This window comes from Rattus rattus, chromosome 3 (assembly GCF_011064425.1).
Source record: "Rattus rattus isolate New Zealand chromosome 3, Rrattus_CSIRO_v1, whole genome shotgun sequence".
Taxonomy (NCBI): Eukaryota; Metazoa; Chordata; class Mammalia; order Rodentia; family Muridae; genus Rattus; species Rattus rattus.
Window position 1 is genome coordinate 52347053 of NC_046156.1, and position 27922 is coordinate 52374974.

Genomic DNA, 27922 nt, shown 5'->3' on the forward strand with positions numbered 1-27922 from the left:
AAAATATTTTGTAAATGTGCAGATGTGTCTGTATAATTTTCATATACAGTTTAATTTTGGCTCTAATTTTAAAAATTACTTTTAAGCAGTATGTGTGCATGTGTATTATATACTAGACTAGAATAGTACATGTACTTAATAACTTTTCAGTGCCTGATCATAATTCAGAACTCTAAAGCTACCATTGAGTTTGTTATCTGTATTATAGTACTTATGAGCACAGTAAATAAAAGGGCTATGCGCTCTTGAGGATATCTGAAAGCAAAACATACTGTCTTCGTATATCTTTTAATCTTTAGTTTATTGATTGAAGAATTATGAACTTATATTGTCTTTGTTTTGGAATTTGTTTACATTAAAGACAGATGTATCCTCCCCTCCCTTTTCTAGTGAGGTGTTTATTTTAGGCATCTTGTATTGTATTGGTTTATTTATAGAGTTATAGATGTGTTGCCTATACTTTCTTAAGGTTTACCCTCTCATAAATGAACCTATACCAGAATAGAATTATCTTAGGTGATACTTGTGACTCAGTATTTTTTAATACAATCTTAATGTAATTAATCCTTTGCTAGATTCAAGCAGGTTTCTTTATGGGAAATCAGTAAACATTTCAAAAAACTATATTTTAGTGTTTTAAACAAAAATGTCTTTAGTTTTTAAAAATATACTCATTTGTTTCAGATTAATTTCTCCTATATAAACTTAGCTACTTGTATCATTTTTAAATACTTTGAATGTTAGTTCAGATTCTTTTAGTAATTACATTAGCTATAATCTCCCTCCCTCCCTCCCTCCCTCCCTCCCTCCTTTCCTTCTTTCTTTTTTTGAGACAGTGTCTCTTTATGTAGAGAAGGGTGGCCCTGAACTCACAAGAGATTTAGCTGACTCTGCTTCATGAGTGTTGGGACTAAAGATATGTGTCACTGTGCCCCAGCCTGTGGAAGTCTTTTTTTAAAGGACACCCTCAAGCACATTTTCTTAGCTGATCTCAATGGCGCGCGCGCACGCGAGCACACACACACACACACACACACACACACACACACACACACACACACACACACACCCATAGCCAGATAGATGTTACAGGGTGAGAGACCTTGAAACACAGCCCTAGATGAGATAGCCCATCAAACCCCTCTCCTTGGAGTTCAGGGGACCCTGCAGAAGAGAAGGAAGAGGGTAAGACCCAAAGGAATGAAGGACACCAGGCAAACAAGGTCCTCTCAGTGGACACGAGCAAACAGCTCATATGAACTCAAGAGACGAAAGCAGAGTGCACGGGCTACACCAGGTCCTCTGTATTATGGCTTCCAGTTCAGTGTTTTTATGAGATTACTGGGCTCTTTTTTCCTTTGTTGGTTTGTCTTGTCCAATTTCAATGTGACAGTTTTTGTTTTATCTTACTATAATTTATTTTGTTATATGTTTCTTAAAAGTAAATGAATAAAAGAAAGGGGAGAGAGAGAGAGAGAGAGAGAGAGAGAGAGAGGAGGAGGAGGAGGAGGAGGAGGAAAGGCAGGCAGGCAGGCAGGCAGGCAGGCATCCTGCTGAGAGAGGGAAAAATCAGTTTTCTCCAATGGAGTGATACTGGGTATATCAACCACTACAGGGCAGGCCTCATGTTCAGCATAGTTGAATAGTTGATCAAAATATTACGGACTCTCAGTTGGGGTGTGTGTGTGTGTGTGTGTGTGTGTGTGTGTGTGTGTGTGTGTGTGTGTGCGTGCGCGCGCGTGCGTGTTTGATTTGGTTACAGTTGGGTGTTTTTTGTTTGTTTTGGGGTGGTGTTTTATTTTGTTTTCTTGGTTGTGTTGTTGTTGTATTGGGTTAAAGTTGGGTGGATAGGAAAGGGGCGAGGATGTGGGGGGATTTGGGAGAGGGGAAGAATATGATCAAAATATATTTAAAGTTAAAAATTGTTTTAAATAATAAAAAGTATAATAAAAAAGATCTTTCAAATAAATTCACACACCATAGTGGAGGAGAGGCAAGAGGAATAAAAGTTTGAGGCTAGCCATTATATAGTGACCTTGCTATATTTTATTTTAAAAGCGAGATTTTAATTACTCTTAGTGTTTTGGCATGTTCGCACCTTGAATAAAGGCTGGCTGTAGTAAATCTGCAATGCATAATGTACACCCTCTCCTCCACTGGTCAGACAGGATTGTTCCCAGCACTACCAGACTTTCTTGGAATTGAGTGGTTACGAGGTTAACTAGGTTCATTATAGAAAAACTGATCCTGGAGCTAGAGAGATGGCTCGTTGGTTAAAAGCAAGCAGTGCTCTTCCAGTGGACGTGGGTCTGGTTCCCAGCATTCACATTGGGCACCTGATACCTCTGGCCTCAGCGGGTACCTGTGTCAGGTGCACGTAACCACACACATACATGTAGTTAAAACTAGTAAAAGAAAATCCCTCTTTTTTAAAAAAGCCCATCTTGATTTGTGTTAATGCTGATTAACAAGTGAAACAGCCACTTCCCTGATAGTAATTTGTTTTGTTTTGTCTGGTCTTGTTTTGCTTTTTAAGACCAGAGTCTCACTGTGTTGCCTTCAGCTCTCATCCTCTGCCATGCCCTACCAAGTCACTGGGGGCTTGCTGCTCTGTCCAGCTAGTAGTAGTTTTTTAATAGAATGGTTATAGAAAATTGACGTCTTAATTGTGAATTTATGGGCTGCGGTTTACCATTTGACCAAGTTGAGGATTGCATGCTTTGGTACAAGATACGGCTTTCATGAGTTGTAAGTATTCCCACAAAGCTGCTTTTTATATTGGCATCACAGTCACAGATGACAGCTCTGCCTGAGAATTCTCTCATTATGACTCCAGACTCCCACCAAACCATGGGGATGCTCTTACCCCACCAACTGCCTACTTTGTTTCTTAAACATTGAGGGATAGTAAGATGGCAAACTAATTTAAATAGATAGTGATCACAAAGAAGATATACAATTTTAACTTAAGTTTAAGCTAAAATATGTGAAATTATTTTAAAAATAATTACAAACATTAGAATGTATAGTGGAAATTTGTATTTTATAAAACTTAAAATACTTCCATTTTCTTATCCCTCTTCCATTTATTCTTGCCTTACTATTGTGTAATTATTGCCTTAGTGTTGTGGTAAGTCAATACCAATAGGACTTTAGTTAGTAATGGCCACATGATAGTAAGAATTATTTAATGAGTCCTTCAGAGAATACATCTCCACTGCTTATAGAAATCAGGAGATCTCATTTTTTTATGTTTTGTACTCTAAGTAAAAGTGGGTTGTCTTTCAGAAAAGTATCAAGTACTAATAATATGCAGAAGCCCAATTTTACTCTCATTTTTGCTTGCCCTTTTAATAATAATTTCTCAGTTTAGCACTAAAGCAATATGAAAAATTTTAAATCAGTTTAGAAAGGTTAATTTTTATGAAGTAATAAATTGCAAAAACAGTAAGTATAGATAATCAGAAAGTGTAGAAGATTACAAGTAAAATAAAATGGTTATCAATTTGTCATATGTCCTTAGAGAAACTTCTGTTAAAATATACATTTTAAAAAATGTTTAATTATTATTATTTATTATTATTACTATTACTATGTTGCCTACATGTATGTCCATGAACTACATGTGCTGTGCCCAGAAGAGGGCATCAGATCTCCTGGCACTGGAGCTACCGATGGTTGTGAGCCACCATATGGGTTCTGAGAATCAAACCTGGTTACTCAGGAAGAACAGACAATGCTCTTAACCACTGAAACATCTCTTCCAAAATATGCATTAAATTCTTTATAATTTTACTTTATTTTTTGAAAGTGTAGGACAGCAGATCAGGGTCTTGTGCATCCTAGGCAAGACCATGGCCTTTTGAGAGAGGGGTCCCCTGTGTAGCCCAAACTGATCTCAAACCCAAGATCCTTTCTTAGCCTCCAAAATGCTGAGGATACGAGCACGTGGCATCCTCAGCTGTCAGCCTCTATTTTAGCTTTGTGTATTCATGAGCTTATACAATCAAGTATGAGTTGGAAATCTAGTGTAATAGTACATGGCACGTGCCCATGATCCCAGGATTTAGGAGGCAGGAAAAACACCTCAAATTATGGGATACATAGTGAGATCCTGTGTTTAAAAACAAAACAAAAGGGGTTGGGGATTTAGCTCAGTGGTAGAGCGCTTGCCTAGGAAGCGCAAGGCCCTGGGTTCGGTCCCCAGCTCCGAAAAAAAGAACCAAAAAAAAAAAAAAAAAAACAAAACAAAACAAAACAAAACAAAAATACAGATATAGTGAAACACCAAAAAGTATAAAACCTAAGGTAAGACAGTGATTAAGTCCATGGTGCCATGGTTTTCTTCAGCAAGTTGTATGTAGATATATAGATAGGCAGATGTTTTTATAATGTTTTTCATTCTCTTAAAAATGTACCATTGCAAACTTGATTATTTATTCCAGTATTGGCTCATCTACAGTTTGTGATTTAGTCAGGCACTATACAATGGCTTTGTATTTAACAATGGTCTCCTTGGATTATTATATAGAGTAATAAGTAACATAACCATGACATTGTAACTCTACTGTTTGCTCATATGTTTGTGGCACACACGCAGAGGTGCGGTGCATGGAAGAAGAGGAAAAAGAGAAATTTTGGGTTAACGTTTTATTTTTCTGAACTTCAAGGCTGGAAAGAGAGAAAGAGAGAGTGGGTGTGTGCACCACAGTTCAGCAGGAGATAGGAGGACTGGTGTCCCTGAACTCCTAGTAGATAAGACTTGTTAATGACAATAAGTGATTGTTACTGGTGTATGTTTCTTACTCTGTACTCAGAGATTACATGTAAGGAGTAGAATGTTCCACAATCAGCATTCTAGTTATACTTCCATTCAAAGACAAGTTGTCAAGTTTCCAGACACGATCCGTGCTCTTCCTCCTTAAATTATGTGTGTTTACTGTAAAAGAAGATTATGCTGGCTGCTGCCCCATGTATCTCATGCTCACCTTAATTCTTGATTAATCATTTATTTTTTGTTTGGTTTAATCTTTTATTTCATCCATCATAGTCCCAGAAACAATAAATAATCTCACACATACACATACACACACACACACACACACACACACACACACACACACACACACACACACAATTACTACCACCACCACTACCACCATTTAGCTAAAATGTGCAGTAGGTTATGCTATCTAGGGCATGTGCAAGCGCACTGTGATGTTTCACAGTGAAGTCTCTTAGTGACTTAATTTCTCATATCTCTGCCCTTAAATGATATATGACTATACTTTATTTCCAAAGAAAATCAACATTATTTGTGTAATGCAAATTATATAGACAAGTTGATCATTTCTGATAAAACAGTATGATATTGAGATTAACCACACAGATGCCAGAACCAAACTGCGTGGATTATAATCGTGATTCTATGATTTATGTTTGTTCACCTTGGATATCAGTTAATTTCATTACCTAATATGAGGATAATGATCTCTGCTTCATAGGAATATTGCAAGGATTGAAAACACAATACACAAACATTGTTCTAAACACAGTTTTGCACATGGTAAATTGGCAATAAATAATGGTTACAGTTAATTTCTTCCTTGGCAAGGACTTACTGTATAACTCAGCTGGCCTTCAGCTTGTAATTCTCCGCCTCAGCCTTCCTCATACTGAAACTCTGTATCACAGCAATCACCCTTTGTTCATAATCTCTTTTCTTTCTATTCTAAATCATATTTTCTACTGTTTCTACCAGTTTCTTATCCATTTCCCCTGACAATATATTAATGCTTGCTTCAATAAATAAGATCAGGAAGTAGCAATTTTCCCCCCTAAAAGGTAGCAGGTACTATATATTTTAGACTTTTAGGGCCATGGGGTCTCTTTAGTATAGTTGACTTTCCGTATCTGTAGTTTCACCAACTGTGGATCCAACCAACAGTAGGTCAGAAACTTTAAGTAAGTTGTATCTTCTGAGAAACCTCAGGTTTGCTTCTTCAGGCTTTTGTGCAGTTTAGATGTTGCCTACCTACATTATTGAGGATAGCATCTTAAAGTGAACTGCCTGTAACCACATTTACATAATTACTTGATAACAATACCAAGATGAGATTCCTGTTTGAAAGACTGAGTATCGTGACCTAGACAGTTTGGCACAACTGTCAAACAGTTCAGTAAATATTTATTGTTCACAAAGGTGAACAACTATTGGAAATGATGAATAATGTAAGCAGAAAAATATGTTGGACTGAAGGATAACAGAATAACAGATCTTAAGTGGAAATAAACAGGTAGCATCCCCAAGAGGAACTAGAACAGGAAGGCGTGGGTCCTTGACATCACTGTGCAAGTGGTTTTCTTCTCATTTTTTAAGGTGTTCCATAGTCAAAATTAATGGGCTTTAGCCATTTTTTTTTAAAAAGATTTATTCATTTTATGTATAGAGTACACTGTAGCTGTCTTCAGACACACCAGAAGAGGGCACCAGATCCCATTACAGATGGTTGTGAGCCACCATGTGGTTGCTGGGATTTGAACTCAGGACCTCTAGAAGAGCAGTCAGTGCTCTTAACTGCGAGCCATCTCTCCAGCCCCGGCTTTAGCCATTTTTAAGCTCTAATTTTTCTTAAGATTAAGCTTCCTGGGAAACTCATTGTAAGGGCCTTACTTTGAATTTAGGTCCTATTCCTTTGTTCAGTCCAGAGAAGGACACCTTGATTGACATTCACATCAAAACTGTATTTATGGAGATAAGGGTTGCTTTCCAATAGAACATGAGAATATTGTTGTTATCAAGAAAGGGACAAGAGGGACAATAGACGTGCAAAAATAATGTAACTAAATTCTCCAGCTCTTGTCAACTGATAGGGACCCAAGCCAGGTCCAGAACATGTAAAATTATGAGCTGACATCTTCACAGACATCATTGAAACTTGAAACTTTTGGACCCTCTAATCTTTCCAGAAATTATTCCTGTGCTTTAAAAACAAAGGTTGTAAGCGGTTCTTGTATTTCCTAAAGTGCGTACTTGACTACAAACAGAGAAAGAGAACGAGAGAGCAAGAGAGAGAGGGGGAGGGGGAGATAAAATATAGTGTGTGAGGAAGGCAGCTGAGGATTCACGGTGGCCAGCTACATTTTGAACACATGACTCTAGATTAGAAGATAGTTTGAGAGATGTAAGTCTGTACACTGAAGAAAATCAAACATCTTATCACTTCCGTTAGTTTTCCAGCTTCCCTGTGCACTCTTAGTTCTCCCCCTCTGGGTTTTCTTTGGGGAATTTTGTTAAGAAATGGTGAGGTCCTTATGAACACAGTGGGAATAGAGACAACAAAGAGTAAACAATCGAAAGCAGTGTTTTAGAGTGAACTCTGTAGAAATAGCTTAGCGCCAGTCTCACATTGCTCTTCATTGAAAATAGCTGCTCTACTTAGTGTCCAGCACTAAGTTCACATATCAATTCCTTTATAATCCTTATTCTTTAAAATGTATATAATAACAATGTCACTACTCATTGGAGATAGTTTCCATTTAGTAGAGCTTATGTGTATATGCTTAAACTTTGTCATTTAATATGAAAATAATCTTGGCAATTTAGAGTGTATTCTCATATGCTACATTTTATTTTTATACGTTTTAAATATATCTTGAGTACTTTTAAGTACAAATACTTGCTTTTCTCATAATTATGTCTATAATTTTAATTACTTTTTTTTTTTCTCGGAGCTGGGGACCGAACCCAGGGCCTTGTGCTCGCTAGGCAAGCTCACTACCACTGAGCTAAATCCCCAACCCCATTAATTACTTTTTATGAGATATTTTTTCACTTTCAGTGTCCTTCATTGATTGAATGTTTTTTAAGAAAACATTAAGTTTATTTATTGTATATATGTATGTACATGCTGCGTGAATATCAGGACAACTCTGGAGTCAGTTCTCTTCTACTCTGTGGTCCCAGGATGGAATTCAGGTTGTTAGCTCTGTGACAAGTGTCTTCTTCACCTGCGGAGCCGTCTCACTGCCCCGGTGTTTGCATGTCTGTGACCCTCTGCCCTTGCTTTCCAGTACACTGCTATCAGATACAAGGTCTTGTGTTCATCAATCTAATTTTCTCCATCATTCTGGGAATTGGCTGAAGGGCCTCACACATGCTAGGTAAGCAAGCATCTGTAACCAAGCTAAATTCCCAGACTGCTGTCTAGTATTCTTTTTAGTTGAAAGAAAGGTACAGTTCATTAAAATGGAACTTTTTAGAATTAGGATCTGGCAAAATGGTTCAGTGGTTAAGAGTATTGACTGCTTTTCCAGAGGACCCAGGTTCAGGTCACACACCCACATGACGGCTCACAATCACCCTTATCTCCATTCCTAGGGGATCTGATGCCCTCTTGTGGCCTCTGCATTCACTGCACAGAGTGCAGTCTAACAGGCCAACTCAATGTACTTAATATAAAAAAAAAAACCAACTTTTTAAGAACTAGAATTAGATACTGTGATTAAAGAGATATTTTCATCAAGCAGGTGTTTTCCAGGGTTCACATTTTATTTCTAATCATAAACACTTCTAACCAAAGTGTTCTACTCAGTAATTTTCATGGTTAAATGTCTTTTAAAAATGTGCTCAGAATCACATTTTCTAAGAGGCTGTTATTGATGCTTGCAAACAGTCTCTCATTTTCTAGACTTGATGTAACATAAACAGTCATGGTAATGAAAGTGGAGGTAGGGGAGTTGGTTATGTTGATGAAAATAGGTAGAGCTGAATATATACAAATTATCTCCTGGTGCTATTTCTACCAATAGACAATATTTCAAATATTTAATGTATTCTGTTTAGCAAGAATGGTAGCACATTTTCAACCACACTGAAAACAGATCTGAAGTCATTGGTTTGGGCTTTATTTAAAGAATTCAGTCATTGTGAACAAAGAAACCTACTGAAACAAGGTCCAATTTTGAGCTTTAAGAGACCATAGAAGTGACAATGAGAGTGAATATGTGTAGGAAGAATTACCTCATAGATCAGCCTGTTCTGTTACGTGGGGTTCTGCTTATTAAGTACTGTTTTTATTAGCTTCTGGCCATTGGCTAAAGAATGAAAGTGAAAGCACACATACCTTGTTCTTGCGTTATGTTTTGTCTTGCTCCTACTGTAGAAAATGATATGGTAGTGAACACACTACTTAACTTAAGTAGTCCATAGGAAAGATAGCATGTTAGATGCAGTTTAAGGCAAGCCTGCGCATACCAGTTTTGTTGCTGGCTTCTGATCCCAGTTCCATAGATTATTGTGTGGGTGGTCTTTAGTAAGATACTTTTCTTTCCTGGCAGCCAGCCCTGCTTTCTTCTTTCCCTCCCTCCCTCCCTCCCTCCCTCCTTCCTTCCTTTATTTCTCACTGGCTTTTGAGACAAGGTTTTACTCTGTAGCTAAAGCTGTAACCCAGGTTGGTCTCAAACTGTGGCAATTCTCCTGCCTCGGTGTCTCAGTTGCTGGAATTATGAGAGGCTCCTCTGGGACTCTAAGCACTTCACACTGCTTCCTAGCGTCACGCTTTTTAGCTGTGAAATATGAGAACTGTCATTAAAAAGTGCAGTCTTGTTACTTGTGGATTGGGTATAAGTGGAGATTCTTTGAAGTGTGCCTGTCTGTGGAGACCAGAGGACTGACTACCTCTAGTGGTTTTCTTGGGCCGTGGTCCGCTTTTTCCCTCTAGTCAGAGTTGTTTGCTGCCTGGAACTTATTTGCCTTAGCCCCAGGAATCTGTCTCCACTAACCTGCTGCAGGATCCATACATGTAGCCACCACGCATGCACTCGTCCTCCCTCTCCCTTCTCCCTCTCCCCCAACTCTCTCAGACACACACTGGTGGTTGTGGTTTTGTTGTTGTGGCAGATTTGTTTTTCTGAAGCTTAAACTCAGGTCGTCATACTTGCAGATAAACTGTTTTATTAATTGGTCTCTGGACCAGCAATTCTTATGTAAAGAGAAATAAGTCATTCTTGGGGAGACAAGTACTGCATTTTCTTACCCACACATGAATATAGCCGTTAGTTTATTAGAGGCTGAGAGTATAATGGTGGTTTCCCAGAGACTGGAGGAGTCCAGCATAGAGAAGGACAGTGTGGTAAATTAATGGCACAACATTATAGTTAAACAGGAAGCCCTGGTATACCAGACCGAAGATAATGATGATGTGTTTTAAAAAGCTAAAGAAAGAGATTTAAATGTTCTCACCACAGAGATAACAAACATTTGAAGGGATAGTACACATTGAAACATCACATGGCATCTCTCAAATCAGAACAGTTTTTATGAGTCAGTTAGAAACTTGATATAAATTAGGGTCATGCAGATAAATTATCATGGTCTATGTAAAGTTCCTTTATTTTGCTACTGGTGATCAATACTTTACTTCTGATTCTGATTTTGTATATGAAGTAATTGATTGCTTCTCATAAAAGTTTTAGTAGGCAGTTAATATTTAAAGAATATAGGAAATAATATTCCTTTTTTCCTAGAGTGAACTAAATATTTAAAAGTGATTATTGTCTTAGATTCCTATGAGCTGGAGCATTGGCTTGGATGCTTTTATGCACTTGATTAATCCTTATGCCATTATGAAACCAGTTTGCTGATTTTTATTCCTCTACTAGAAGGTTTTTTTTTTTAATTGCTGTAATGTTCTTTGATGTCATTAGGACTCAGGAAAAATAATTGTTATGACTATGAAGACCCAGAGGACTCTTGTTTATACTAATTTTGTACTTACTTGAATTATACTTGCTTTATTTATACTTATTTTAATTATTAAAATGGTTTAATACTTACTTTATTTATAATTTAATTATAAAAGTTTGTACTTTATACTTATTTTATATTTACTTTAATTATAAAAATTTGGTCTTGGTTTACAATTCTTCCTGCATTGTGTATGACAGTGCGTCTCACTTCGTCTTGAGTTCTGTGAAAGGCAAACCAGATAGCATCGCTGACAGGGAGCTTCGCTAGAGTAGGAAGCTAACTGCCGTTTCTTAGTTTTCACTCTGTTGTAGCACAGCTTCTGCGCATAGTTACTCCTACAAAGATTTAATCTGAGGTTCACTGCAAAACCGAGCATCCAGTACAAAGCTTCTCCGTGCTGGCTGCACCTCTTCCTCCATTGTCAACAGTGCCCAGGAGAGCCCCTGGTCTGGTGGGTGAGCACACGGCTCATCATTGTCACTGAGTGACACCGCACAAGATCATCTTCTGTCCATGGGTTAACAAGTGTGTAAGTGACAATGCCGTGTACATGGCAGTATTGTATTGAGTGACGTCACTGCCCTAAAGTGTGCCAGAATCCCCTTTTTGTTGGTTTTGACTGTATATCAAGTAAGAGAGACAGTAAGTTCTGTCACATTATTTGACTATAATTTTTACCTTATGGCTTTAAGATTCAGAAATACTTGATTTCAGCAGGTTTTCAAATTTTATGATGTTTAACAATTAATTGATTCTAAGTAAAATTATGAATCACAAAAGATGCTATATATATGTATGTACATGTATGTGTGTGTGCGTGCGCGCGCACACCGCGCACATGTGTTTTGTGTCTGTGTATGTGCACACAGATGTGAAGGACAGAGACATCCTTAGGCATCTTCCTTCTTTTCTTTTCTTTTCTTTTCTTTTCTTTTCTTTTCTTTTCTTTTCTTTCCTTTTCTCTCCTCTCCTCTCCTCTCCTCTCCTCTCCTCTCCTCTCCTCTCCTCTCCTCTCCTTTCCTTTCCTTTTCTTTTTTTGACATAGGGTCTCACTGGCCTGCAGCTTCTCCAAGTATACTAGACTAGGCTCAGCTCTCTCCACCTCCCGACTTGCTGTCACAAGAGTTAAGGTGTTCTCCATCATGTCGTACTTTTGACTTACATGGTTCTAGGGATCCAAACTCAGGTCCTCGTACTTTTAAGGCAAGAGTTTTACTGATTCAGCAATCTCCTCAGCTATCTTAGAACACTCTTAGATAAGTAACTCAAGTTAGTTGCTTTCTGACTTCCCCCATCTCTTTTCTGTTATTTTGGGACAGGATCTTATTAGTATTATAGGTATATTCCACTGCCTGCTGAACTGTCCAGTTTGAAAAACAGAAATGACAGTTTTCAAAACTGCCATGCACTATGTCATATAATTCCTGTAGTGAGCTGCATATATATTTTTACACACTTCTTAAAATATAGTTATATTACTTTCTTCCTGTTCCTCCCTCCAGCCTATCCCAAGTCTTACCTTTCCATGCCCTGACTCCCAAATTGATAGCCTCTTTTTCTTTTATGCAGGAACAAATATATGTATTATATAAGTACAAATATATAAATACAACCTGCAGAGTCTGTTTTTGGTGTTTGTGTGTATATGGTTTCAGGGCCGACTACGTTGTATTTGGATAACCAATTAGGAAGCTCTCTTAGTTGCTATTCTACTGCTGTGAACAGACATCATGACCAAGACAACTGTTAGAAAAGAAAATGTTTAACTGGGGGCTTGTTTACAGTTTTAGAGGGTTGGTGTTTTGCCTGTATGTATGTCTGTGTAAGGATGGCAGATCCCCAGGAACTTGTGTTACAAACAGTTGTGAGGTGCCATGTGGGTGCTAGGAATTGAACCTGGGTCCTTTGGAAGAACAGATGACTTGACTAGCTCTAGGAAGTTGGCTAGGTTACTGGTACAAGACATGGTTTTTCTCCTGTTGAATTGACCTTAAGTCCACTTAGCAGTTGGTTACTACCAAGATGTGAGTCCCTTTTATTTCACCTTTAGTGGATATCTTGCCATCTCAGTTGTCATAGGTACCTCAGCTTAGCAGGACTATTATTAATTGCTTTTCTTCCTTGACAGCTTGCATAGTATTTTCAGGTCTGGAAGCTAGACTGTAGGAAGGAGGCTTTCAGGTTCAATCCAGCTCAAATAATTCAAGTCCTGTGTCCAAAGTATGCAGTGTCATATCAAGAATATGCAAAAAACTCAAAAAACAAAGAATCTAAGGAAATAAATCACCCAATTAAAAAGTGGCTAGGAATCTAAACAGAATTCCTCAGTAGAAGAAATAAAGATAGTTAAGAAGTTCCACAAAAGGTCTCTTGCTGCAGCAACGCGAGTAGGAGTACCTGGAGCGCGAGCTCGGAACGAGAATCCACGAGTTGTAAGAAAATGGCAGACAAGCGGACATGGGGGAAATCGCCAGCTTCATAAGGCCAAGCTGAAGAAACCGAGGCAGGGAGAAGAACACCCTGCCAACCAAAGAGACCATTGAACAGGAAAAGAGGAGTGAAATCTCCTAAAAGCCTAGGAAGATTTCCCCACCCCACCCCTTCATCTCCAAGACCCCCTCGTGATGTGGAGGAAGAGCCACCTGCAAGATGGACGCGAGCCACAAGCTGCACTGTGAACCCGGGCACTCCGCGCCGATGCCACCGGCCCGTGGGTCTCTGAAGGGGACCCCCCCACTAATCGGACTGCCAAATTTCACCGGTTTGCCCTGGGATATTATAGAAAATTATTTGTATGATTGATGAAAATAAAACACACCTCGTGGTATGGTTAAAAAAAAAAAAAGAAGAAGAAGTTCCACAAAAATAAATGCTTCATTATCCTTAGCAGTTAGGGAAATGCAAATCAAAACAGATTTGAGATTTCATCTTACCCCACTCAGAGTGACTACTTAGGTCAACAAAACAACTGACAGCAAATGCTGGTGAGGTTGTGGAGAAAAAGAAATCCTCATTCACAGTTGATGGGTATGCAAATTGGTACAGCCACTCTGGAAATCAGCATGGAGAATCCTTAAAAAGCTAGAAATAAATCTACCCTGTGGCCCAGGTCTTTGGCCTGTGCTCAAGACCTGGACCTCGGGCTCCACAGCCTCGTGCTCAGCAGTGCTCATTCCTGCCCTGCTCAGAATGTCTAGAAGTGGAAGCAGTGTGAATGTCCCTCAGTAGATGAGCTTATAATGAACATTCGGTATGTCCACACAATAGAATACTTACTATTCGCTGTAAAGAAAAGTGGAATCATGACATTTGCAGGTAAGTGGATGGACCTAGGGAAATTACATTGAGTAAAGTAACCCAGACCTGGAAAGAAATACTACATGTTTTCTCTCACCTGTAGTTCTTAGCTCCAAATCCAAATGTAAAACATGGAATAATCACAGAAACCAGGAAAGTAGAGAGAGACCATGGCTGGAGTGTCTGGCAAGAGAATAGCAGGATTCGAGCGATATGGAACAGGAAACAACAATGGGAAGGGGGTCTAAGGACTGAACTCTGTCTTGGCGGCAAGAGAAACTTTACCCTCTGAGCCATCCCAGAGACCCTGTTGGTGTGTGTTTAATACATAAAAGTTTTGAATTTTGATGTCCAATTTTTTTCCTTTTAGTGGTTGTGTTCAAGTGTCATGCCTCCAGAGTTATTGCTAACCCATGTCATATTGTTTCTGTTCGTGTTTTCTTCCATGGAACTTTAGTTAAGCTGTTTTGTTTGGATTGTGATCCCCATTTGGTCAGCTTTAATATACAGAATAGGATCATTCTTTTTTATGTGGACATCCAGTTTCCTAGAACTTTTCTTTTCTTCAAAGTGTGTTCTTTCCTGACTGTCTCCTGTAAAACACAATTTGGCTGTGTTTGTGAAGATTTATTTCTGAGGTCCCTATTCTGTAAGGTGTATTTGTATATTTATTTGTACACTGTTGAGAGCATAAAGTTCTGTGACAGATGTGGTGGTGCCTGCCTCCAGTCTCAGCACTTGGAAGGTACTGAGGCAGAAGGATGACTTCTAGTTTACATAGTGAGTTCTGTTCTAGCCAGAACTACATAAAAAGACCTTGCCTCATATATTCATACAACAACAACAAAAAAAAAATCCTAACTTCTCTTTTGATTTATTTTTTAAAACTTATGATATTAGAAATATAGTTTCCAAATAATTGGAGATTCTCATGATATCTTTGCTACTGATTCTAAATTTGATTCTATCAGAATATATTTTGCTCCATGCTGTTACCTTTTTATTATATACATATTAGGTACACAGTTTCTTAAAAGAATAAAGATCATACCGCTTAGTACTGAGAAAATAATAAATAAAGTTATATAAAATAACAAACATAAAGACTTGTTATTACAGTCAGTAAACTAAAATTTTTACAGTTCACTTATTTGAAAGTATAGAATTGATACAGGATGTAGGCCACTAACTATTGTTTCAGTGCCTTAAAAAACAATTTTACTAGTGCTGCTTATGTGATGAGAGAAGACTACTCTTTTATATTATGGAAAAGAAAACAAGTTTAAGTATTGATCATTGTAGAAATGCTGCCTAAATATTTAAATAGATACTCCTTCCCCCAGTCTATTCTAATACAGTTTATGAACTATTAAGTCAAGCTTCAGAAGTTAAACTTTTTAGCATTGACATAGTCAGGCTGTAAAAGGAACTGGGACTGGATTGTGACAGTTTTTCTTTCTTACATAGAGCACCATCTATTAGAAATAGGATGTTAGCTGTCTCACACTGGGATCAGTTACAAAGACGAGGCCAGAAAACCTCGAAATGAATTGAAAAGGGATGAAAAGGGATGGGGAAGAGGAACAGGCTCACCACAGCAGAACACAGCAGTTTGGTGGAGAACAAAAGGCATTTTGTATGGTTTAAATTCCCTTACATTTATTGAGACTTGTATTTATATATAGAGTATTTACTATGTTGGCAAATGTTCTATATCCCCTGAAAACTAATGTATATTCTATTGTTGGTGGAATAGTCTTTAAGTGTGAGTCAACTCTGTCCTTACTGGCTTTGCCTACTAGATCTGTCAGTTACTGACAGGTGCTGTTATCTGTCAGTACAGTACTATTATTATAAGCAAATGTGAGAGATTTGTTCCTGGTCTCCTTGTTCTATACATTTTGGTATGTTGTGTATTCATTTCCAGAAAATGCTATTTGTTAGATCAACAAAAGTAAAAGTGAAGTTTATGATTTAAACCATTGTCATTTCTAAAGAATTCACAGTTCTTAGAAGGTAGACCTGTTGATGACAAATCCCTTCAATTTTTGTTTGTAGAAGTCTTTTCTCTCTCAATTTGAAGGATAATTGACCTAGATGCAGAATTGTGGCTTGGCAGATTTTTCCGAATGATTTAAACATTTCATTTTATATTCTTTTTTTGTGGTTGGAAGAGAATCCTGATGTAATTCTTACCCTAGCTCCTCCTCCCTCTGGCTTACTTGGCCATTTTTTCCTCTTTGTTTCATTTGCTTGCAGTTTGAGTATCTGCCCAAGTAGATGTTTTTATGTTCACCCTACTTGGTATCCTCTGCATTTTCTGAATTTGTGGTTTAGTGTTTATCCTGTCTGTTTATTTTTTTAGTAGTCTCCCCCTCTTCCCAGATCCTATGCCTGGCTTCATTTTCAACTATATTTGGAAACTAATTCTCGCCACCTCCACTGCAGCTGCTTTGGTCCATGTTGTCTTGGGTGCTTGCGGTTACCTTCATCCTTCTTCCTGCCTTGCCTTTTATCTGTGTCACAGCTAGAGGAGCTTGTCATCCTCTTTGCTCAGTCATCCAGTGGCTTCCTGTCTCAAACAGCCAAGTCCTTGCCATGGCCTGAAAGGCTGGATTTAGCTCTGTTTAGAGTCTCCTGGTAATTAATCCCCATTGCTCTTCAGTTTTAGGGCCCTCTTTTTTTTTTTCTTTTCCTTCCTTCCTTCCTCCTCCTTCCTCCTCCCTCCTCCCTCCCTCCCTCCCTCCTCTCCTCCCCCCCCTCTCTCTCTCTCTCTCTCTCTCTCTTTCTTTCTTTCTTTTTTTATGAAAGTTGCCAGTCTTCTGGAGGCCTTGCTACCCTGCTCTTTTGCACAGCTCTGTTCTTTAATTTCCCCTAGCCCTTACACAATCAAATACTGCTTTTGAAAACTTAAACCACGTACTCCACGAACTCCTTTTCCCATTTTGCTGCTTCATTATTCTCCAGAGTGTTTATATTACTGGGGATTCAAACCCAGGCCCTGAGCATGCATACCCCCATGTCCTCACTAAAGCACTTTACCTGTAGAGGAGTCTCTGGCAGAGGAGAATATGGTACACTGAAGAAAATGAAAGAAAGCCAATTATGCTGCTGGACTGTTGAGAACAGAGGGGGCACATTGTAAGGTAAATCAGGGTAGGATTTAGAGTCAAATTATAATACTCCCTTTTTGGCCTTATTAGCATTTCCATCCTTACATTTAAAGGTAACGGTGCTCACTAATAAATCATATTACTTGCTTGGAGGGTTATAAGGAGATAGTTGCTAAAGTGGCTGATTTGTTATCTTATGAAAATCATCTCAGCTACTTTATGGGGAATAGACTGGAGGGGGTGTATTCATTACTTTTTTTCTTTCTTTCTTTTTTTTTTTTTTTTTGCTATGATAAAGTACTGTGACCAAAGCAACTTAAAAGAGAAAGTATTTAATTGGGCTTATAGTTTCAGAGGGCTAAAGTCCACCATGACAGAACTGTGTGGTAGCAAGCACCAGGCATATTGGCTAGAGCAGCACTGAGAGCTCACATCTCAAGCATAAAGAGTGCACTATGGATAATGAGAGGTTTTTGAAGCCTCAAATTTTGACCCTGTAACATACTTGCCTCCAACAGGGGCACACCTAATCCTTCCCAAACTGGGTCTACCACCTGGGGACACTTTATTCAAACATATGAGCCTACAATGGCCATTCTAAATACAACTGCCTCAGGGAAAGGTGGAGTTTGCTGCAATCAGATGACAGTTGGTTCCAGATTTAGGTGTCAGTTTTTGGCAGGTTGTTAATGACCATGTAAGAAGAATGTTGGAGCAGTAAACCTTCAATGAAATGTTTATAAACATCTTTAATTAGCAATTTTTATCTTCTAATCATCAGACTGAGCTTTCTAATTGTATACAATCTTTTGATTCTACTTTGAGAATATAGAATGTCTGATGTAATGTAGATCTTTAATATACATCCTAGAAAGCTCTGTGTCCTTATATGTTTCTGAGCATGTAGCGTAAAATCAAGCATCTCTAATTATTCTTATTTAACTTTCATTTACATTAGAGCTAGACTTTGGTTTTGTTTTCACCCTTTATTTTGGAGTCCAAGGCAACATTACAGTTTCAGATTGTTAAATAAACCATACGTAATAAAGTGCTGACAGGAAGTATGACCTGAGTTCTGGAAGAGTGGCTGTTCTCCAGTTGAGTGTGTAGGAGAGAGAACAGGTGTGAGGTCATTTCCAAAGGAGAAGAGAACACGTACTCGGTGGCTGCGATTCAGTGGGGGCCAGGAGACCAGTCCTGCCCAACCACCATGATCTTCAGCACAGCAAACCAGAATCTTGAGTTATTCCAAGTACTTGTAGGTACAAGGGAGAAAGCAGCTTCCAGCTGACTTATTAATTAGTCTGGATGACTACTGAAGTGCTCCATTTGTGATCTTCAGAGTGACTGTTGGTGTGGAGAACATTTCTTGTGTTCCTTATTGTTACACAGTACACTGAGGCTGGTAAGTGTTGTTCTTACCCACGACCTTGTGCTACCCCTAGAAGCCTATCTGTACTTTTATACAAGTCTGTTCTGTTTCTAATTGTTACCAGGTTGAGGTCAACTTCTGTACCACATGTTTTCTCAACACCACCACCAAATAGTTGAGGATAATCAGAGAACCTAGAATATTCCCTAAAGTGCCACTTGCCTAGTTGTCTTAACATGTTGTATAACCAGGCCTGTTTTGGGGTTTCTTTCCACCCAAAATGAAGACCATTAATTTTCTCCAATGTAGCCCTTGCAATCTGCCCTGGGTTTTATTAGCTCCAGTTGGCAAAATAAACTTTTCCATATCCTGAAGATGTTTTAGATCCACTTACACATGCAGAGACAGGGGATTATGTCAGTCAGCCGAGTGCCAGCCAAATCAGCCTGCAAGCAATCTGTTTTTTGTTTGTTTGTTTTGCTTTTCCAGCTTCAAAAAAGCCAACTAGCCATGTCCCCTGGTTTTGTTGCCACTTCCTTTGCCACCCTCTATGCTGTGGCAGCAAAGTGCCTTCCACTTCCCAACATCAGCTCAGGCCAGGGCCACTTCAATTCAGACCAACTCAGTACCTTTCAATGTAAAGAGTCAGTGTGCATCCTAGAGCTGCCTGGTATTAGGGTTCCTGCATCCATAGTGTTGCCGAATGGTATGTGTATATTACCTTTTTGTTGTTCACACCAGTGTTGCTGAACTGGTAAAGATTAACCGTTATCTCATTTTCCAGCCTCGGTTTCATTCAATTCTGAACGCTTCCTAGGTTATTGAGCTAGGAACTCAGCAGGAAGGTCATAGGCATTAATGTTTGATAAAATCTAGCTTTGAATTCAGCCTTCATTATTTCATGCAGTAAAGTTTTATTGAACATCTACCATTCCCAAGTATTGTTTGGGGTGCTAGGATGGTATCTTTCTTTACATTTTAGGGAGTAGATATTAACCTTGAAGCTGTTAAAAACAAATATATTATTAGCGGGCAGCTTGAAAAATAGTTTCCTTAATTTCCTGTGGTCTCCCTCCTCCAGTTTATTTCCTGATTGCATTCTACATGGTGCTTATACGGCTCTTTCTCGGGTTCCTGCTGTAAAGCTGTGCCCTGGTGATAAAATGTTCTGGGCTCTTAGGATGTTGTAACGACCACCTGCCCCTGATAGCCTGCTGTTAAAAGCCATCCTTCTGGGGCAGGGGGTTGGCCTGGTTGCCAATCATGCTTGCTATCTCTGCAGAGAACTAGAGTTCGTTCCCAGCACCCGCATCAGGTAGCTTATAAGTACCTGTAGCTCTGGCTCCAGAGGCTTTAGCACTACCTTCTGGCTTCTGTGTGTCAGCGCACACATGCCGTATACTCATACAGACGCACAAATACCATGTGCTTGTTCCTCCCCTCACGTGACTTGTCATAGTAAAAGCTTACTAGCTTACTCCAGGTCTCTTGAATCTGCTTTTTATCCCCCTTGGAATTCTACATCTGCTATACTCTACTCCTACTTTCTTCCTCTCCTGGCCTTCAAATAATACATATAAAACACAGTGATATATATTCTTTTCTCTCCCCCATCTCCCTCCAAAGGTGAACCTATGCATAAATACAAATTTATGTGTGTGCATATATGGGTAGAGATAAGTTGGCATGTTAGCCAGTGAACTCCGAAATCAAATTGCTTGAGTTTGAATCATGCCTTTTCTTTCTAGATATGGACTCTTTAACATTTTATATGTTAATTAGTTCCTGCCTCCTAAGCTTAGTATGACTTCCTCCTTCCCAGATGATACTGGGGGTTGAGCCAGTGGCCTTGCCTACACCAAGCAGATCTATTGCTACTAAGCTATGCCTTCCGCCCTCTTACTATGAGCCATCTACTAAGCATTCAGGAAATGTAGGCTGGCATTATTTGTTGATGTTATGTAACAAAACCAAATATATCGGAAAGCTAATGTCATTTAAACACTAGAGGCAGGTTGGGTTATGGCTTCTAGTTACTTTATGCTTAAATCATATAACCCAAGTAAAACCCTTTTGTGGTTCCCCTTTATAATGGGGACAATAATATGTTTTAAAATTTTTGATTACTTAAAAGCTTTGTAAATGACAGAATGCTTTATAAAATTTAGTCTGCTGGGCACATGGTTTCACTTTTCAAGGGCACAACATTTTAGCTGAATAGAAGAACTGAGGTCTATTAAAAATATATGTCTGGTTGTAGTAGTTCATGCCTGCATCTCTAGCACTCAGGACACCAGAACTCAGTTTAGGATCAAGCTGTACCTGCACCAAAAAACAGTAAATACACAAATCTCTCAGAAACTTTGCAATAGCGATCTTTCTGTTTTCCCCCAAATGACTCTAAACTCAAGCTTCCTTATTTAAGATTATACATATGTAGATTATTTCGCAGTACTGCCAAGGGACAAAATTAGAGCAAATAAACTCCCATTTATAGAAGTATATCTGCTAGTGGATTCCAGAATTGGACACATTTAGCTGTGCTTTACAGAATTTAGTTAACCTGGTCAAGTGTGTCTTCTAAAATGTAAAAAAAAAAAAAATGTTTTGTCAACCTAGAAAGTATTAATCTTAAATTTTTTAGACTAAGGACTGGAGAGGTGACTCAGTAAAGTGCCTACCCTGTAGCCATGAGGGCCTGAATTGGATCCCCAGTACCCAGGACACCTTTAGTCCAATTGAGGAATCCTAAATAGGATCCCAAGAGTTCATTAGCCAGCTGGTCCTGCCTCACCAGTAAGCCCCAAGTTCAGAGAGAGCCTGTCTCAGAACATGTGGTAGCAGTGACACCCAGCACTAACCTGTTGTTTACATATGCATGTGCTCTCACACACTAAGCACACAAGGCTTTTTCAGCCTGGTTAATAATGTCATATTTGACAGTACCCCATCTCCATGTCCATCACTCAGCCGTACACTTTGTGATGATTTCCTGTGTTGCTAAACAGGATACAGGCATTTACTAGGCTTTGATAGCTCATGGATCCAAGAGCACATGTTGTCCCCAAAGGCAGAGTACAGGATATTTTTGGATATGGTACTGTTCTCCCTTCTGTTAGAGGCATTGCTAGTACTAGATATTTAGAAGGAAAAGTTAAAGTCATAGAAACTTTAACAAAGATCATCCCTTCAGGATGAACGTTAAATCATTTAAATACGAGAAGTAAGTTTTACTTCAGAATAGTAATTTGATTTAATGTAAAAAGTACATTTGAGATTTTCATTTTGAAAGTATTTTGTTTTTAGAAGACAGCGCAGTCTAGTGATTTAATTATGCAATATGAAACCTTGATCACCTACTGTAATGTGAACAACTGCATTAATAGGTGATACTTTTTAACATACGAAAACAAAGCATAAGAGAAATAATATAGTTTCTTTCCATTCTCCTGCTGGAGTTCAAATCTAAACTTTGGCATGAAGCTGTGTCCCCAGCCCTTCTTTTTTTCTTCTTTTTCTATTTTTCAAGTTATTAAATCCATCTCGGTGTTATTTGAGGTTGCCAGCTTGTCTCCAGGTTTAGTGATGCACACTGGTAGCCCCATCATCTGGAGGCTGAAGAAGGACCTGGAGTTTGAAGCCAGACAAGGATAGGTTGCAAGTCATTTCAGACAAGCAGACAAACCAACACTGGCAAGACCAGTCTTGCCAACTCACTTGCTTCATAGCATGAAAATTCATAGTAGGAAAAACATGCTTGTTTAAAGTTGTTTCATAAAAATGTTTTCTTAGTTGTCTTTCAGGGATAAAAAAAAAATCCAGAATGATGAATTTCTCACTAAATTAAAATTTATATTACTTGATTAAAAAAAGCTATTGTTTTAGGTCTGGATATGATATGGTACAACATTCAGCCATGCAGCACGTCTTTGCATTCAAATCTAGAATTAGTTATTAAAAACAATGCCATAGGATTGCTTTATTTAAGAATGAGATTAAAAGTTTTGCTTTCCTCTCTGAGACAGGGTCTCACTGTGTGACACAGGTGGAGGTATTAGCTCTCACTTTGTTCCCTGCTTGAAGCAAGATCTCATCGTTGTCTCTGAGCAGGCTACACCAGGTCAGATGGCTCACTGTCTTCAGGATTCTCCTCTTTCTGTCCTCTGTCCTACTATAGAAGTACTGGGATTATAGATGGATACAGTATGTGGATCCTGGGGATGGAAATGCACAGCAAGCTCTTTGCCCTCAGCCCTAGAATGTGTATCTTATAGAAGAGGTATGCTGGGATCTAAGGATAACAGTTAGTGTTAACTGAGAGGGAAGATCAAAGGCATTTCAGGGAGAACAAATAGTTGTGCTTTTGTAAAATCCCTTGGTAAAGGCAAGCATGTCAGATTATTGGAACTGAAGAGAGACCCAGGGTGCCTGGCAACAAGTAAGAGTGCAGAGCAAGATAGGGTACAAAGGGCTCAGTTATTAAGAGCTTCAAAAGAAGCCATTTGATTCCTTGAGAAGGGTGGTAACTGTCATAGTTTCTTCTCTTGCTGTGTGATAAAACAGTGACCAAAAGCAGTATGGAGGAAAGGGTTCGTTTTGTTTTTCACTTTCAGGTCACGGTCTAGCATTGAGGGAAACCATGGCAGGAGCTCAGGGTGGGAACCTGGAGGCAGGACACCTTACTACTCATGGCATCATTGCCTTCAACCAGAAAACTCACAGCCAAGTGACTTACTGCAGAGAAATGCTGCTGGATTGCTCACAGGGGCATGCTTAGCTACTTGTCCAGGAATAGTGCTACTCACAATGGGCTGGGCATCAATTAATAAAACACTACAGCACAGGCATGGCCACAGGCCAGACAATATAGGTCATTCCTCAATGGAGGCTTTCCACTGAAATGCTCTAAGCTATGTCAAGTTGACAATCTTAAAACAATGACCATGGTAAGATGCATGCACACACACATATATCCTGAAAAGATCATTCTGGTTTCAGTGTAGAGCCAATATGCTGTGGAGATTAAGCAACAATGACCTAGTTATGAGGCAGCTTCAGAAGTCCTAAAAGAACAATAATGGTTGTTTAAGACTATGTCTTAGAAGAAAAATTAAGTAGATAGGTTCTATAACTGGAGGGTAACCAATTCTTGATCCAGGTAATTCTAGCATTGCTGTCTTTTTCCCTTATTACCTTTAAAAAGGGAGTGGCACAGCAGAAGAGGGAGGGAGCAGGAAGAATGTAAGAGCCAGTTCTTCTGGACACGACTTGGTCACTGTATCCATTACCTCATTGCAGTGTCATCACCTGGACTCTGTATGGTTGACTGCCAGAGTCGGCTCATCACTGCTTCTCATGTATGCAGGAAGGGCTCTTTGGACCACCTCTCACTAAGGGCCTATGGATGGTTGATAGGTACTGAAGGAAGGGCTGTCTTTTTCCTCAGTAGGAGTGGGTAGTTGCTCCTGTCTCAGTAAATAACTGCTTTTTGTGTAAGCAATCCTAATTAAATTCTGGCTTACCCCCCACCCCCAATAAAGGCATTAACATAGGAAGAAGAGTTATTGGGAAGAAGGGCATCAGCAGGGGGGAGGGTGATAGGGGATGAAAATGCCCCAAACTCCACGGTGTTAGGTGTGAATTGACAAAAGTTTTTTTGTTTTTTGTTTTTTTTTTTAAAGTGACACAAAATGCAAAAGCACTGCTTCGTGATGAAATTATCGCGTTAGGATGGTATTTCATAATATCAACTATGCATAGTTTCATCTTCAGAATATTACAAAGGAATTTTCATTAGATATAGATTCTTGTATGTTGACCACATAGAATTTGTAAGCAAAGATAGATTTTTATAACTGTAATCCTAAACAAACTACTTAGAACTGAAATTAGACATCTACAACACATTCTTTGCAAAGGGATGCAATTCTTCTAGTTGTATATTCCTCACCAAGAAAACTTACCATTCTCGTTTTAGGTTTGAGAAGTCCCAGAGGGTCTTGTTGCAGCGTTTGCCAACAGGAAGCAAGCGTGCATGCTTTTAGTTGGCTACCACCTAGAGATACTTAAAGAGGTTCTGAAGGGAAAGTTTAGGGACTCATGTTTAAATGATAAGCTACGTTCCTTTATTCCCCCAGATGAAAATAACTTTAAAAGGCAGAAAATACTGTAGTTTTCATGTATCTAAGAGCTGGAACTGTTTTAAAATTTATTATTACCTTTTGTTTGTTTGTTTTTGTGGTGGTATGGATTGATCTAGGCACATGCTACATAAGCGTTCTACCTTTGAGCTAAAGCCCCAGCCCCAGCCCCAGCCTCACCCTCAGCCCCAGGGTGGGTGTTTTAGCGGACATGGCTCTGTACAGGCTTAGGAAGTGAAAGCTAGAACAACTACCACAACCTATTTCTGTCATGAGGTCCATTACTAAACTCTTGAGGTTGGTTACATTGTCTTGGAGACATACAATTAGGACACTAACTCAGCCTGTTAGGAAAAATAGCTCATCATGTGTGTCTATGTGGCCCCCCCAACCCTAGACAACTACAAGGAAAATGAAATGAGTTGAAGTGGTGGGGGAGGTTGGGAGGGGAGCAGTTACTCCCTGACATTTTATAGTTATAACCTTATCTCTGTGAGATTTACATCTCTACGTCAGTTTGTGAATAGTTGTAAGATAAAAATGAAATATGGTTTACAGTAATTCCAGCCAGAGATAGCCCTTGACAGAAGCAAATGCATGTCATAGTTTAAAAAAAATTCCTCAAAAAGAAAAAAGAAAAAAGATACTGAAAACAAGGACCAACCACAACAACAGATGGCTCAATTGGATCCTCCCACTGACTTTATACCTTATCATTTTTATATGTAGACCAGCATGTTTAGGAAATTTTAAATTAAAATATCAGAATGGCAGCATTATGATACTTAGTATTGTAGAACTTTCTGTGAATCTCTCAATATTCTAATCCTTAATACATATTAATTCAGTCAGTTCTCACAACTGTGAAACAGTGACCACTTATAGGTGAATAACTAAAGCACAAAATGAGGAAGTAATATGGGCAAGGTTAGTAGATGAGACAGTGTTTCTAGCTGTTTTTAACTGTTTCACTGTGCTACATAAGAACAAGAAAATGAGATGATGAAGTATTGCTATTAGCGTTGAAGGGAAAACAATTTAGAAACTAAATATGTGTTCATAGATATATACATTTGTTATATAAAAATATATTTGTATAAATAAAAATAAGTTTAAATGGACAATTTACACTCAAACTAGTGAGCAAGGAACTGATCTGAAAAATAGGTTAACTGCTTTCCGCCGGGGCAGCCATCTTCCAGTAACTTGCCAAAATGATGAACACTAAAGGAAAGAGGAAAGGTACTCGGTTTATGTTCTCTAGACCTTTTAGGAAACATGGAGTCGCTCCTTTGGCCACATACATGCGAATCTACAAGAAGGGTGATATTGTAGACATCAAGGGAATGGGCACTGTTCAAAAAGGAATGCCCCATAAGTGTTACCACGACAAAACCAGAAGAGTCTACAATGTCACCCAGTATGCCATGGGCATCATTGTAAACAAGCAAGTTAAAGGCAAGATTCTGGCCAAGAGGATCAATGTGCGGATTGAGCAAATCAAGCACTCAAAGAGCAGACAGCTTCCTGAAGTGGGTGAAGGAGAACGATCAGAAGAAAAAGGAAGCCTAAGAGAAGGGCACCTGGGTTCAGCTGAAGCGCCAGCCTACGCCACTCAGAGAAGCCCACTTTGTGAGGACTAACGGGAAGGAGCCTGAGCTGCTGGAGCCCATGCCATTCGGATTCATGGCCTAATGGACACAAAGGAAATAAAGAACCTGGACTGCAAAGTCTTTTCCTTAAAAAAAAGAAAAAAGAAAAAAAATAGGTTAACTGAAAAAGACAAGGATAGAAAAATGTAAGAAAATATTTGAAATTATGGCAGAAAAAATGCTTTTCCTGATGCTTGTCCCTCTAGTAATGGGTGGTGGGTGTGCTGACTGAATGCTTTGCTGTCTAGCCAGCACTTCCCTGCCATTGCCTTCTAACAAGTGAATTCTGTCCTTATGATAAGCTCTGAGCAATTGGGATACAAGTGCAAAACTGTGCAACTTCTAGGTCATGAATAAGGAGAAAGAGTATTACTTTCTTTTCTTGTCTTCCATCCCGTGGATGAAAAGAATGTAATGTGGTTGGTGAGCTATTGTGGGGGGTTAAGGGTTGTATGAAAGTAGTGCTTTGAGGATGACACAATAAGATATAAAAGTTCGGTTCACGTATTTCTAACCTGCTAAAGAAGCCCTGGACTGTGTGAGTGGGGGTGGGAGGCTTGAGTAGTCCCTTAGATGATAGATGCTCTCATTAGAGCAGCTTAGTCTCCATCCTAATACAGGGAGAGGTTTAGCAGTTGTCTGATCAGAATTCCAGGTAAGAGGAAAATCAAATAGAGATAATATTTAAGGAGATTAAGTTCATATTTCCAAAGTACTAAATAGACACCAGTTGAAGACATTAGATCCTAAGCAAGCTAAATAGAGATCTAAGCCTAAACACTCAGTTAAAACCACAGTCAGAATAGCCAGAGGGGGAAACTTTCCAAAGAACTGCCATTACAGCAGCTGACTTAGTGAAAGGAAAATAGAAACCCAGGCAATAGGCAGTGTACTGAGGGCTCATCTACTAAAGCTGAAGTGTCTTCCAACAGTAGTGGTAATGAGGAGCAGCAAAGCCTTTAAAACAAAAACTGGATATCCTAAGAAAAGATCACAGAAGGTAAGATGCAGAGATAAATACTCCTCGATGCTTGATGAGGAGTGCATTATTAGAGAAGGGGCCAAACATGGTGGCATATCCTATAACCTCAGCATTTGGGTACTGGAGGAGAAGAATTGCTATGAGTAGGTCAGCCTACACTACAGAGCAAAACAATCATGAACACTCTAGCCAGTTCATGTTTGCTGAGGAAGGGGAGACTTTCTTCAGTGGTGTAGCCTTCTCCTGTACCCCTATAACCAGTCCTAACTACACTCAGTGGGTTGAAAAGAATAAATACATCAATAAAAAAAATGTGGTGGACAAAAATATGAGAGAAAGAGAGAGATTGAAATTGTATTAGGAGTCTTTAGAGGAATAAAACTAGTAGAAGAATATATACTACAAAAGAGACTGACTAGATTGGTTTGTATGATACATGGTATGCAGTCCAGCTATGTCTGTTTAGGTATTGGAGAGGGCGAGAGCCTTATAGCTGATCAATCTAGAAGGGTTGACCCAACTTGTCATGAAGGCCTAGAAGATTCCTGAAGAGCCCCTGGTCTTCAGTGCATGTAGAAGTCCAAGAGGCTGAGTTCCAATGCCAGTGCAAGGTGGC

General features: G+C 39.0%; 2 protein-coding genes across 3 annotated transcripts in view; both read left to right on the forward strand.

The window, feature by feature from the left end:
• Positions 1-27922, forward strand: part of Rap1a (RAP1A, member of RAS oncogene family) — a 76288-nt gene that overhangs the window by 19772 nt on the left and 28594 nt on the right. The gene's annotated exons all lie outside the window — the stretch shown is intronic.
• On the forward strand, positions 24208-26402 carry LOC116896417 (60S ribosomal protein L21-like). Its single transcript, XM_032897561.1, has one exon. It carries the CDS (start codon positions 25887-25889, stop codon positions 26313-26315), a length of 429 nt encoding a protein of 142 aa, XP_032753452.1. The 5' UTR covers positions 24208-25886; the 3' UTR covers positions 26316-26402.